Source organism: Lygodium microphyllum, chromosome 26, assembly GCF_053477565.2.
Source record: "Lygodium microphyllum isolate KBCC chromosome 26, Lygodium_microphyllum_v1.1.10, whole genome shotgun sequence".
NCBI lineage: Eukaryota > Viridiplantae > Streptophyta > Polypodiopsida > Schizaeales > Lygodiaceae > Lygodium > Lygodium microphyllum.
In genome coordinates, this window is record NC_141160.1 from 115,926,697 (window position 1) to 115,941,632 (window position 14,936).

Below are 14,936 nucleotides of genomic sequence, written 5' to 3' on the forward strand. Positions count from 1 at the left end.
TCCAACATTCAAAGGTAAAGAAAAAAAGAAAGGATTGCCAGATAAGCTCTAACACAGCCACAACTGATTGCACAGCACACCAAAACAAGGGCAGCAACCTTTCAAAGTTGTTGGCACCATCAAAGCTACCATTCAAAAGGTGCTTCTTTCAGCTGATTTTCTCTCATCCTCTTAACATTCTCTCAGCACTTCTCAACCATTTAGGTTGTTAGCACCATCGAAGCTACCATTCAAAAGATACTCCTTTCAATTGATTTTCTCTATCATCCTCTAAATTCCCTCAATAGTTCTCAACCATTTCCAACTTTGAATGAAGAGCAATTGAAAAATATTTGCTGAAACCCTAATTTACTATAAATTAGGGTTTTTGTGGCCACCTCGAGATTAGTGTCCAATTATTGAATACCTCCTACTCAGTGTAGCAATTAAATGCAAAAAACTTTGTAGCCAATCCGAGAGAAACACATTCTCATTTTACTATGACCCACATGCCAAAAGATTGAAGACCCAATTGTGCCCAGAGTGTAGTACAATCAAGGGGAAATTTGATTTTATGAAGTGTTGTGAAGTGTTGGTCATTGTTGGCAGCAATTGTATTGAAGATTAAAAGAGGTCAGCCCGTGTCTCATCATGCTTCAGCGTTCTAATGAAACCAACCTTCCTCCTTCGATAGGGTGGTAAAAAACTTGATTAATTGATATTTATAGCAAGTGATTAATTCACATAAACTGAAAATGCCCACTTTACCACTCTAATCTTGGACAATAGACAACCTATTGGCCCCAAAACCAACGCGCCTTGCTGTATTTCTTTAACTGTTACTGTAAATAGATGGAATACAACTAAGATTCTTTGATCTCATATAATGCAAGTACTTCTTGCTATCACAATTGACCACCAAGCCTTCAAACCAATTTTCCCCTTAGTTTGCTTGGGTATTGGCCTTCACCCTACTCCTTAAAAGACAAAGTAAGCCCCAAATCTGATATGGTTTAGCTAGCCTCTTCAATCTCCCTGAAATTCTTTAATTCAGCCACTGAAATTCAAGGTCCTAAGCCCTCAATTCTGAGCACATCCTAAGGAGGTTAGCAAACCCTAATTTCTTTTGTAAACTAGTTTACAAAGGTCTACATTAGATATTTTCCAATATCTCCACCTCCGATGACTCAAACGGCTGGATTTTGCTGAGAGGATTTGAGATATGGCTGTAAAATGAGAGACAATGCCGTATATAGAGAAAATTCAAAGTTTCCTTGCAATAAAGACCGAAAAACTATTGTTGCCCTGCTTAAACAACCATGGAAACTATCACCTATAGCTTAAGACCACTAGAAAAGCTACTCCCCCTCCAGTGTTGGATATCCAAGATTAAGTGGTAAAGTTTGCATTTTTAAATATGTGCATATTTATTGCTTGTTGTGATTTGTGGTAAATCAGGTCATTCACCACCCTTGCCAAGAAGAAAGGCTAGTTTCAATAACTCAAACAAAAATGCAAAACACACTGCAAAACACAAAAACATAAAAATGAGAAGAAGAATAGAAACTATGAATGAATGAATGATAAATATAAATGAGTAAATGTACACAATGCTCAAAGGCAAAGCAGTCCGATAGCCAATGACTCTTGACGCAATGGACCAAGGGAGATTGAAGAGTATCATCCACCAAGGATAGATCCAAAGTGCAATAACGACTAATAGGAGCAAAGGATAATGTAGAAAAATGCTGAAAATCTTTAAAAACCTGCTGTACCTGGAATCACAAATCAGGCCGATGCTGAATAGTGCTGTCTAAAACAACCTATTGCAGATGCAAATGCAGATCAGACCAATGCTGAAAAGGTGCTCCAAACAACGGACAATATCAAGACAATCTATAGAGATGAAAACACAACAGTCCAACACGTCATAATGATCAGGGCAGTAGCTTTGAACACTAGAATAGGGGCTCAGCCATTGAAAAGAGGGTTGGAGTGATGAGGACAGCAGTTGGAACCAAATGCATGCATGAACCAAATGCACCTGTGCAAAGCCTCCAAAAGGTCACTGCTACAGCAACTAAAGATGATGGCTAAACTTGAGAGATTAGAATGCAAGAGGATTTAGGGATGTGCAAAGTGGCTAGACAAATCCATATTTATAGACACATGAGCCAACCAATTGTCTAAGATGATGCTTGGACACTTTGGGTGCATTAAATGTGGGCGCCCGAACACTTTAGGTACATTTAATATTTAAGTTTTCAAGATGTTTATAAGCTGAAAAATGGGGTCAACATTAATTAACCCTTTGTTGCTAACACATTGCACTTCACCCAACCTGACAACCTCAACCATCAAGTCCAAGACTAAGGGGCCCATACCGCAATTAGATCAAAGCCATCATCAGGAGGCATTGGAGACAACCCCAAGCACATCAGCAAAGCAAACCTGGACCACATTATTGTTGAGAAACCCTTCACCCACAATTTGCATTTTTGCGTTTCAGCGTTTTACATTTAGGGTTTGTAGCCCCAAAATGGGGCACCATCCTAGACTGACTCTGCCTATTTATAGGCCACTCTCTCGTTCATTCCTTACGGCTAATTCATTCAATCCGTCACCTCTTCTCTCTAGCCTCTCCACTACCCTCACACCCCTTCACGAGGACATTGCGGTCTGTGGTTTGTGGCTATCTTCATCATCTTCCTTGTGCTACAGCTCCCTTGTTCCCTTCTATCACATTCACTCCATGATTCAGAACAACATCATTCCATTCATCAGAGTTTCTTCTCTCTTCTCTTCTCTTCTCCGTGTTTGCCGAGTTCACTCCGTGTTCCTCCCCGCCAACCCTACTGTCTTGCTGGTATGTCATCTTTTGACATGGTATCAAAGCCAGATCTGCTCACCTAGCAACGAAGATCCTCCACTCCAGTGAAGGCAAAGACCAATGGTGGGTTCAGCATCCACTTCTCTTCTTCTTCCGCTACATCAAAATCTCGTTTTTGCAGATTTCAGGTGTTTCAACTTGCTGCCTACACCCCGTTCGCGGGGGACATCTCAGCCAAAGCTATCCATTGCTGTCTCCATCAATTGGTGCCTGATTTCCAGCCCTCTTTCACGCAGTTTAGAGCTGATTCCAACCAGGCGACTGCTGTTCCTATGCAAACCTGCTGCCGTATAGCCTGCCACATCATCAGAGTCCTGCTACCTACGTTTTTAGTCCTTCTCTCTCCTGTTGCCTACGTTTTTAGTCTCTCTCTCACCTATTGCCTGCGTTTTTAGTATTTCTCTCTCCTACAAGTTGTCTTGCCTGCATGTTTAGTCTTTCTCACCTGTTGCCTACGCTTTTAGTCTTTCTCCCTCCTGCAAGCTGTCGTGCCTACATTTTTAGTCTTTCTCTCTCCTTACCTGTGTTTTTCTACTAGTTGCAACCTCTTATTGCTGGTCACATCCTCCTCCCACAGGCAGCTCACTTCCAACCCTTCCATTGTCCTCCCACCCCTTGAGGTGGACATTGCGGTTCGTGCTTTACACTACCCTCACACCCCTTGAGACGGACATTGCGGTTCGTGGTTCATGGTGGTTGACCTCTTCCTTCTTCAATAAGGCACACTGGTATCCATGGCTTCTTTACCAACAGATGACCAAACTACTGGGTGCTCCCACTGTGGCATCACTGGACACACCATTGATGCTTGCCGACTTCAACCTTTGCTCCCCACCCCTCTGGAGTATATGCGTCTTCCACCAGGCACTCCTTGTGCCATCTCTCCTTTCTGGGCCACAAAGATCGTTCTGCATCGGCTATGAAAGTACTATACTCAAGGCAATAAGACGCATCCGATGCGCACTAAGTCCTTTCGAGCACATGAAGGATCGATTGGCGCTGCAACCTCCTGGAGATCGTTCCAATGCCAGCGGCACTCCTCCCACTTATTTTCAGGTACAGTGGCTTCCGCGACCTACGGATCTGCAATCCGCTCCATCGAGAGACAATGATTGTTTGATACTGTCTCCTCGTCAGTCCGCTCCTTCAAGAGACAGTGGCTGCTCGGCTCCTTCCTCTTCTTCGGCTACCCAGTCAGCTCCACTAAGAGATAGCGACTGTTGCCCACCTCTTGCTTATTCTGAGCCCCACCCTCGACTACTCAAGTTCGAGAGGCTACCTCTGGGAACTCTTCGGCACCCCAGATACCTTCTTCAACACGACCGATGGCACTTCCTTCATCATCAGGCATTTCGGAGTCCATGATCCATGAGTTTTTGGATTCCCTATCTACTTCAGAGGGGGATGTTATTTCTTTGCCCTCAGAGGGGACATCTACTTCTTTGACTTCAGCGCGGGGGCCCTCCACCTCTCACCTCAGAGGGGGACCCTACTCCACATGAAGTTCTTCACCCATCCTCTACTTTCTTGGGGTGGCTGTCTTTGACCAGTCATCTCTTCTACTGATACCCATGATCTTCAGGTACCACCTAGATCGGAACCTCGGAGGTTTAGCCGCGACTTAGTGACGAGGCCTTCATATTCCTTCCAGTATAGATACATGGGGCTAGTGGCTTCTCTCCCAAGGTTGAGTTTCAGGTTCTTCAGTTCACTCTGTTTACTGTTATTTACTGCAAGTTCCCTTTCCAGTGGAAATCTTGGATCTTCGAGATCCTCTACATCTTCTTCCTCCTCTTCTTCTTGCTTTCGTCCCTTGGTCAGCATGGAGCCACCTCCCGAGATGAAGTACGGACATATCCTTATGGTTCTCGGCACCACACAATGTCCGACATTTCTCCTATGCATTGCATGCTTTCATCATCTTTGTACTAGGGTGCTTGGGCAAGTGAACAATTTTCCCACGAGGGACACTGTCCAAGTGACACCTACTGCATGAGCATTCTTCAGCATGTAGCATTGCATCTCCACCTCTCTCTTCTCTTGTTCCCCTTTTTAGGCCTGAGAGAGAGTGTTGAGAAACCCTTCACCCGCAATTTGCATTTTTGCATTTAGGATTTGCAACCCCAAAAAGAGACGCCATCCTAGATTGATTGTGCCTATTTATAGGCCACTCTCTCGTTCATTCCTTACGGCTGATTCATTCAGTCTGTCACCTCTTCTCTCTAGCATCTCCACTACCCTCACACCCCTTCAAGAGAACATTGCGGTTCGTGGTTCGTGGCTATCTTCATCATCTTCCTTGTGCTACGGCACCCTTGTTCCCTTGTATCACATTCACTCCATGATTTAGATCTTCATCATTCCATTTATCAGAGTTTCTTCTCTCTTCTCTTCTCTTCTCCATGTTTGCCGAGTTCACTCTGTGTTCCTCCTCACAAACCCTACTGTCTTGTTGGTACGTCATCTTTTTACATAGCAATGTATAATGTACTGACCTTGAGATCTGGCACTGACTCCCTCTCTCCAACAAGACTTAACCTGAAAGGCGACAAGTGACGAATGACTAACGAGGAGAAAGCCCACAAATAAATATGCAAAAAATAATGCCTAAAATGCATCAAGTGGGCCATCATCATGATGGCCTAAAAATAGAGTTAGCTAGTCAAAAATCCTAGAAACTACAAAAATAGGCACAAAAAAAATACCTAAAATAATCTCCTATACCCAACCCACAAATGCACATGCATAGACTCATTAATGAGCTTACTAATCCGCTAACACAAAGGAAGGTGTGGGGGATGGATAGGAACATGTGAAAGGAAAGATAGCCTGATAGGTGAGGCTGTTGAGAAATCCTTCACCCGCAATTTGCGTTTTTTGTGTTTTTGCATTTTACGTCTAGGGTTTGTGTTTAGGGTTTGCAGCCCCAAAAAGGGGCGTCATCCTAGACTGGCTGTGCCTATTTATAGGCCACTCTCTCATTCATTCCTAACGGCTGATTCATTCAGTCCGTCACCTCTTCTCTCTAGCCTCTCCACTACCCTCACACCCCTTCATGAGGACATTGCGGTCCATGGTTCGTGGCTATCTTCATCATCTTCCTCTGGCATCTATTTCTAGCCTATCACACACTGTTCAGAGCTGATTTCAGCATATTGACTGCTGTTGCTGTTTTTTTCCTGCATTTTCAGTCTTTCTCTCTCTTGCAGTCATGCTTGCGTTTTTAGTCTTTCTCTCACCTGCTACCTACGTTTTTAGTCTTTCTCTCTCCTGTAGGCTGTCCCGCCTACGTTTTTAGTCTTTCTCTTACCTGCTGCCTGCGTTTTTAGTCTTTCTCTCTCCTCATCTGCGTTTTTCTACTGGTTGCAACCTCTTATTGTTGGTCGCATCCTCCTCCCACTCGCAGCTCACTTTCAGCCTTTCCACTACCCTCCCACCCCTTGAGGCGGACATTGTGGTTCGTGCTTCACACTGCTCTCACACCCCTTGAGGCGGACATTGCAGTTCATGGTTCATGGTGGCTGACCTCTTCCTTCTTCAGCAAGGCACACTGGTATCCATGGCTTCTTTACCAACAAATGACCAGACTATTGGGTGCTCCTATTGTGCCATCACCGAACACACCACCAATACTTGCCGACTTCAACCTTTGCTCCCCATCCCCCCAAAGTATACGCATCTTCCACCAAGCACTCCTTGTGCCACCTCTCCTTTCTGGGCCACAGAGATTATTCTACATCGGCTATTAGAGTACTATGCTCACGGCAATAAGACACATCCAATGCGTACTAAGTCCTTCCAAGCACATGGAGAATCGATTGGCGCTACGACCTCCTGGAGATCGTCACAATGTCAACGGAGTCTTCTCCCACTTATTTTTAGATAAAGTGGCTTCCACGACCTACGGATCTGCAGTCCGCTCCATCAAGAGATAGTGATTATCTGATACCGTCTCCTCATCAGTACGCCCCTTCAAGAGACAGTGGCTGCTTGACTCCTTCCTCTTCTTCGGCTACCCAATCCGCTCCACTAAGAGACAGCGACTATTGCCCACCTCTGGCTCATTATGAACCCCACCCTTCCTCACCCTCAACTACTCAGATTCAAGAGGCTACCTCTGGGAGCTCTTCAACATCCCCAATACCTTCTTCGGCACGACCAGCGGCACTTCCTTCATCATCAAACATTTTGGAGTTCATGATCCATGAGTTTTTGGATTCCCTATCTACTTCAGAGGGGGATTCAAAGGGGATGTTATTTCTTTGCCCTCAAAGGGGGACATCTACTTCTTCTTCAACTTCAGTGGGGGCCCCTCCACCTTCCACCTCAGAAGGGAAACCTACTCCGCAAAGTTCTTCACCCATCCTCTACTTTCTTGGGGTGGCTGTCTTCGACCAGTCATCTCTTCTACTGATACCCGGGATGTTCAAGTACCACCTAGATCAAAACCTCGAAGGTTCAACTGCGACTTGGTAACGAGACCTTCGTATTCCTTCCAGCACGGATGTACGGAGCTAGTGGTTTCTCTCCTGAGGTTGAGTTTCGGGTTCCCCAATTCACTCTGTCTACTGTTCTTTACTGCAGGTTCCCTTTCCGGTGAAAATCTTGGATCTTAGGGATCCTCTACATCTTCTTCCTTCTCTTTTTCTCGCCTTTGTCCCTTGGTCAACATGAAGCCACCTCCCGAGATCGAGTACGGGCATATCCTTATGGTTCTTGGCACCACACAAAGTCCAACATTCCTCCTATGCATTGCATGTTTTCATCATCTTTATACTAGGGCACTTGGACAAGTGAATAATTTCCCCACGAGGGACACTCTCCAAGTGGCACCTGCTGCATGAGCATTCTTCAACATGTAGCATTGTATCTCCACCTCACGCTTCTCTTGTTCCCCTTTTTGGGCCTGAGAGGGGGTGTTGAGAAACCCTTCACCCACAATTTGTGTTTTTTGCGTTTCTACATTTTGCGTTTAGGGTTTCCAGCCCCAAAAAGGGGCGCCATCCTAGACTGACTGTGCCTATTTATAGGTCATTCTCTCATTCATTCGTCACGGCTGATTCATTCAATCCGTCACCTCTTCTCTCTAGCCTCTCCACTACCCTCACACCCCTTCAGGAGGGCATTGCAACTCATGGTTCGTGGCTGTCTTCATCATCTTCCTTGTGCTACCGCACCCTTGTTCCCTTATATCACATTCACTCCATGATTCAAAACTTCATCATTCCATTCATCAAAGTTTCTTCTCTCTTCTCTTCTCTTCTCCATGTTTGCCAAGTTCACTCCGTATTCCTCCCCGCCAACCCTATTGTCTCACTAGTACGTAATCTTTTGATAGAGGCAAGGGGTAGATGTTGAGGAGAATCTTGTACAAAAGAAGAGAATGGAGTTGATAGAGCCCACACTCCTAGCAATCTATCCAAAGGATAGCTCCTAAGGTAACATCCTCTACAAAGACAAACTCATTTGTAAAGACAATCTAGGTCCTAAGACAAGTAAGACCGTAGTTTGAGAGGAGACGGAAGTCCAAATCGAGGACATGAAAGACTTCCACTATAGAACTCAAAGATGGATGATCAACTAGAATCAACATGGTGCCAACACCACTAATAGACACTAGTGACATGTCACCTATGGTGATGATGTCCTCTTGGTAATGGAGATCTTGAAGTCAATCACATGTATGACTCAAAACGTTGCTATCCATGAGCCAAGGCCTCTTTAAATATGAAAAAGCTGAGAGTCCTTCACTTGATGGATGTGAAGAAAAACTAACTCAATCCAAACAATGGAAGTCGATGTGGATAAAGATGTAGGCTCCTTCACTCCATCCTTCACATCACAACAAAGGTGAGGGTACTGCTTTCAAGCTCTAGCACTTTTCTCTAGATGCAAGGTCTTCCCTCAATGTGGACACTTGGGAAACCTTTTGCACTCATTGTCAAGCATCTTGCTCAAGGACCATGAAACTAACTCCTCCCATGTAATGGTGTCCCAAACACGAGAGGTAAGAATAGGGGTAGAGCGCATTGTACTTCTCATATGGTAGATGTGGCAACATAATCAGTACTGTGTCTTTTAAGACGACAAGCTTACCAAGGAATGAAAGCTTATCCCAAATCTCTTCCATCTTTTTGATGCAATCCTTTGTGGTTGAGAACTCTGCAAAGATCTTGAATTGATAAAGGGAGGACAATCAGGTCCAAACCTTAAGAGGCATTATGGATGTGTCGCACGTAAATGAGAATCATGGTAACTACCAAATCCACTATAGCCTAATCTCGAGGTCTACAATGGGATGACAAGTAGGGAGGATGTCAAAATCCCAAAGATCAAATGTGTCAAAGAATACACTCAATCTTGCATGACCAAATGGCTCAATTAAGCCATTGAGCTTGTCTTTCTTTAAAGATGGGGAAGGACACATGGTTGAACAAGTAGTGCCATGAGGGCCAACCATAGAATAGAGAACTGAGGATCGAGGAAGATGAGAAAGATCAAGGGAATGGTGGACAAGAGGGATGTCACACTTATTGTGTTTTGCCAATCGTTCTAGTGTAAACACCCTTTTGCACATGGGCACTTTTTACCTTTTTGCTAGAAAGGGTTTTTACTCATGAAACGCCCGTTACAGTATAGTACTATAGTATCTTAGAGTTGTATTTTCATTTTATCATTCTCGCATAGTGAATGTAATATTTCAGTAATCTCTTTCTTTTGTTGTTCATTGTTCACTATAAGTGTGTGTGCATGCATTTGAGCATCAATCCAATAGCACTATCAAAACCACTATCTCCACTTCGCTCTTGAACCACCACTGCAATTAAGCTCTCAGCTTGGCGTTTCACTCGCTTCTTCAGTCGCTATTCTCGGATTGGCAACCATAGCCATTGAGTTGCTCCACCAACATGCTCTCCACAAGGCCACCTCCTCCAGCTCTGCAAACTGGAACCGCAGCTATTCTCAGCTCGGCAACCATACATTGAGCTCTCAGCTTGGCATTTCACTCGGTTCTTCAGTTGCTATTCTCAGCTCAGCAACCATAGCCATTGAGTTGCTCCGCCAGCATGCTCTCCACTGTCGTCGAGCTCTCAGCTTGGCATTTCACTCAGATCTTCAGTTGCTATTCTCAGCTCCGGAACCATAGCTGTTGAGCTGCTCCACCAGCTTGCTCTCCACAAGGCCATCTCCTCCAGCTCAGAAAATTGATCCTGCAGCTATTACACAGTATCCGCCAGTGCCTCCGACTGCCACAGAGCCGCCGCCAGCTCCAATAAACTATTGCCAGTGGACACACCAAGTCTGCCCAAGACTGCTGCATGCTTGCACCAACATCCACGCCCACTATGCACGCCTGCTCTATGTCATTCTGGCTTGCTGACTCTAGCTTCGCCACCAGCTGTCTGCCTAGTTAGCACCACCCTATCTGTCTTGTCGGACTGCACAGCACTGCCACCTTCTTGTTCTTGGCCAATGCAACCCTATCCACCTGCAGCACCGCCCTTGTCGCCCACAGCTCATGTCCAAACCACCAGCTTCACCTCCTGGTCTACTGTGCACCACCTTCAGCTGCCTATCTTTGCTGACACTAGCAGTCTTCAACACCACCCTGTACACAACCCAGAGCAGATTTCCACAATGCAGACCAGCAGACCTTGAAAGTTGGAGCTGCTCAAATTTGAGTACATTTCTCATTCAACTTTTTGACTTTTGCTCTTCACCTCAAATTTGGAACTAAATTCATCAGCAAATTTGGGCTATCTGCAATAGCCCCCAAATTCGGAGTCAATTTCTTCATAAAATTTGGGTCCTTTAATTATCGAGAGATATTTTTCAGAATTGCTTCACCAAAAAATGGGACTTTTGCTAATCTTGCTGAGATTTACCAGGATTGAGGCTCAATCCAGCATCTCCAGCAATGTTGGAGACATTGGCAGCAGTTTTCTCCACATTGGCAATATTTCCCTCAACATTCAGCTACGTTATCTTCAATTCAGTTGAAATCTGTAAGTTTTTGAGTTTTGCATTAGATTTATTTTGTGCTGCACAGAACCAGATTTTTGGACAGCAGCTGATTGCATTTATCAAATACATGCAGTAAGAAAAATAGCAGCTCAAAGTGACTTGCTCAACATGTTTGGGGAGAATCACAAGTTGGATGGTACCAACTATCCAATGTGGGCTCTAACATGACGTGTAATGTGCTGGTTGCAAAACAGGTATGGGGATATGTGTATGGCACTGAAGTTAGGGGAGCAGGCCCTATTGTTCAGACAGTTGCAGGTTCATCTAGTTTGTCCCCTGTTACTAATAACATTAGCTCATGCCTGTATAAATGGTTTGTCCACTGTATATGCAGTCACAGGTTCATGTGATGTATATGCAGTTAACCACTGCTCTATCCCTTCACCTGCGCAGGAATTTCTGCAAGCTTTTGCCTCCTGCCTTCTCTTTCCCTTTCCCATCCTGCCCTCAGTCACCACTATCTTGCGTTTCTGCCATTCGCTAAGGTATATTTTCTTTATTTTGGAACAGACAGATATTCTTGCTCACCTGAACTTCAGGAAAACTACATTGTGCTCACTTTGACACCTTTGACATTTAGCTTGGGTACTTGGAAGAATATGTGGGAGCTAAACCAAAGGTCAGGCAAAATTGTTGTAAAACAGCAGAGACTCAAAACTTTCTAACCTAATGTAGGTGAGATGATTTGGTCCAGTTTACCTTTCAGTTTACCTTGGAGAGAGAATAACCCAGCACTTGTTCGCAGATGTTAGATAAGCCCAGGCTCCATGGAGATACATCATATGCAGCTGTAATAGAGCCCAATCTGTACCATAGCAGCTCATGATAGAGTCTACCAACATCCACATACGGATCTACCTGTTTTCAAATGTTATAAATTAGGTTGCATGGCATACTTCTGTGCAGTGGAAAAGTGTGGACATCTTCAGGATGAGAATGTCACGAACCTTGTCAAAGCAAGAATGAGCATCTGAACCTGGGAAAGATCGTGCAAGGTTGACCAGGTCCTGCTTAAAATGAAATCCCAATTTCAGAACATTTTGAGAGACCAGCATTCTTTTCATTGACTCCCAAAATGACCGGACTGGAAGTGACATCATATCTAACACAAAAATCATCTCCTTTTTTTCTTTTAAGCTACAGAAACTGCGTTGCAGATAATCCTGAGCTTGAGAAGTCCTTTGAAGCTCATGGGCCCTTTTCATCCCATCAGAAGTGGCAACAAAGCCTGCCGTACAACTCCTTGAATCATCTTCCCTGTGCATAATTAAGCTTCCATCTTGATCAATACAGGATAAGGCATTTGCCATGCTAGGGTTTGACTTGCTCTGCTGAACAACCTTGTCTGTCATATCAACAGCAGGACATGAATCCTCCTGGGGTTCAACATGCACATGTCCAGAGTCTTCTGCGGGGATACCTGCCTCTGTGCCAAACTCACTGTCGCTAGGACTGTCATAATCACCATCATCCACACGGTGCCCACCCTCTGCATTGCATTCATACTCTTCTGAATCATCATTCGGAACGTCATTATTACCATCGTCCCCGCTCTCAGCGTCTTCCTCTTTTTGGAATATTCCAATCGACGGGTCCTGCACGACCTTCCTGTCACAATCAGACCTTAGATTGCTTTGTTCCTGGAGCTGCTGAAGCACCTCTTCCACTACGTCGTGGTTACTGCGTAGCCTGCAAGCGATCTGCATCAGAGAGACACGAGGGCTCACCAGCCCTGCTTTTCTGCTTGAAACGGGTTTCCACTCTGCGTCCATGGCAACGATGTAGGAGCGATCCAAAGCCCACAAGAATAAAGAGAAGCCTTCTGAATCGACCGAGTCCACGTAGTGTATACAGTCTTCAGGCAGAGGCCATGCCTTGAAGACGTAGAGGGAAGGGGCCGCCATGGAAGCAGCTCAGAATTGAAAAACAAGTTCCCGACCGCCAACTTGCAAATGTCTGGTCAAGTCACTCATCGGGGAGAGAGCGTATGTGACAGAAAAGTCAGCCGGGGGGGGGGGGGGGGGGGCCGCACCGGCATACTAAACTGTTTTGTCATTTGGGCAACAATTTCTTTTAAATGTATAAATCGTTTTGACTACACCTTAGGTATCTACCGACCCATAACAGGTCTCCCAAACCTACGATCTCCCTACACCTACGAGCCTTGAGGTGTTTAATTTCAAATCTTAAAACAGGAAATTTATTAAGACTACATCTTTTTGCACCTCATGTATCTATCTATTGAGCCATCACAAGCCTCCCAAACCTGAGATCTCCCCAAAATTTATGTTTAAAATTCAAATCTTAAAATGAGAAATGTACCATGTCTTCTCCTTATATATAATATATATATCACACTCAAAAACGAACTTCGTCACTCCTTCCTCCCTTCCTTCTCTCTCACACATACAAAGCTCGGCCTCACTACCAAGGAAGGGCCATTCTACTTGGAAGAAGCCTAGAATCGCTCCGTGCCCTTCACATCCTCTCTCTCTCTCTCTCTCTCTCTCTCTCTCTCTCTCTCTCTCTCTCTCTCTCTCTCTCTCTCTCTCTCATGGGTAGGTAATCATATATATGCACAAAGTGGCAATATACAATGGCAACACAAGGAAGGGAGCATCATGCAACATGCAAGAAGAACAAGCTAGCAGGTTGAGTGATAGAGTAAATTTGTAAAATGATAACAATGTGGGCAAGCATGGACCATGGCAAAGAGCAGCAAAGGATCTCTCTCTCTCTCTCTCTCTCTCTCTCTCTCTCTCTCTCTCTCTCTCTCTCTCTCTCTCAAAAACGAACTTCTCACCTTTCCCCCTCCCTCTCTCCCACATGTAAAGCTAGGTCTTGCTATCGAGGAAGGGCCATTGTACTTGAAAGAAGCCTAGAATCACTTCTCTCTCTCTCTCTCTCTCTCTCTCTCTCTCTCTCTCTCTCTCTCTCTCTCTCTCTCTCTATATATATATATATATATATATATATATGCGCGCGCGTGTGTGTGTGTGGGTGTGTGTGTGTTAAGAGGGTAGAAGCTATGGAGTGCAAGAGGATTGAGAGAGAGAGGAACACGAGGGAGTTATGTATATACAAAATGAATGATAACTTTAATTTTTTAATTTTTACTTATATGTGACGCTACAATATGTACATATACAAGGGGTGTCTACCTGGCTATTGGCCTTTACCCCAACCTCCCACTTAAAGGCCAATGTGCCTTTATGAAAGTATAAGAAGAAAGTGATGATACTATCCAAAGCCCATTAGCACTTTGCAGTGTGCAAAGCACTTAGAGGGTTTTGTTCGAATCTTAATGAGCTCAATGCACTTGTCCTCAAGCACCTCCCTAATGAAGTAATGCTTCACCTCACTATGCTTTGTCTTTACATGAAAGATAGGATTCCATGCCAATTGAATGGGACTCTAACTATCACAATGCAATGTAGGCACCTCTCTTGCAATGCCCAAGTCTCTCATTGGATAAGTAAGCCATATAGCTTCCTTGTAGGCCTCAATAGCTGCAACATACTTTGCCTCAGTGGTGGATAAAGTTGTACATGGGTGCAATCAATATATCTAAGGGACTATACCACCTAATGAAAGTGAAGACAAAACATGTAATAGACCTTCTAGAGTCTACACTCCTTGCAAAATCAATATCTATATATATGAGAACAAATACATATTTCCTTCCAAAGCATATGTACATAGAACTAACGTCATTCAAGTATCTCATGTTATTCTTTACTACATCTTAATGCCTCTTGCCAAGATTTGTTAAATATCTACTAACTACTCCCAATGTGTGGTGTGTAGCAACCATGGCATACATCAAGCTACCAATTGCGGATGCATATGGAATCTTGGCTATTTTAACCTTCTACTCATTTGACTTGGGTTGTCCATTTGACTAAGTTTCAAATATGGAGATAATGGAACATTGATCATAACCTTCCACCTCTCCATATTGAAACACTCCAATACCTTACCAATACATTCCTTTTTAGGCAAATAGAGTATCTTTCTGTCTCAATCTCACATTATGTGCATA

The 14,936-nt window shown here is 44.3% G+C and overlaps 1 protein-coding gene across 1 annotated transcript in view; it reads right to left on the bottom strand.

Moving 5' to 3' along the window:
* Window positions 1-12,908, bottom strand: part of LOC148013721 (3'-5' exonuclease domain-containing protein) — a 37,317-nt gene extending 24,409 nt beyond the window's left edge. The window contains exons 1-2 of the mRNA XM_087668626.1: window positions 11,842-12,908; window positions 11,606-11,752 (exon numbers count right to left, since the gene is read on the bottom strand). Coding sequence (XP_087524752.1) covers window positions 11,606-11,752; window positions 11,842-12,798 — 1,104 coding nt within the window. The 5' untranslated portion in view covers window positions 12,799-12,908. The remainder of the gene's footprint in view (window positions 1-11,605; window positions 11,753-11,841) is intronic.
* Between the last annotated feature and the right edge of the window lie 2,028 nt (window positions 12,909-14,936).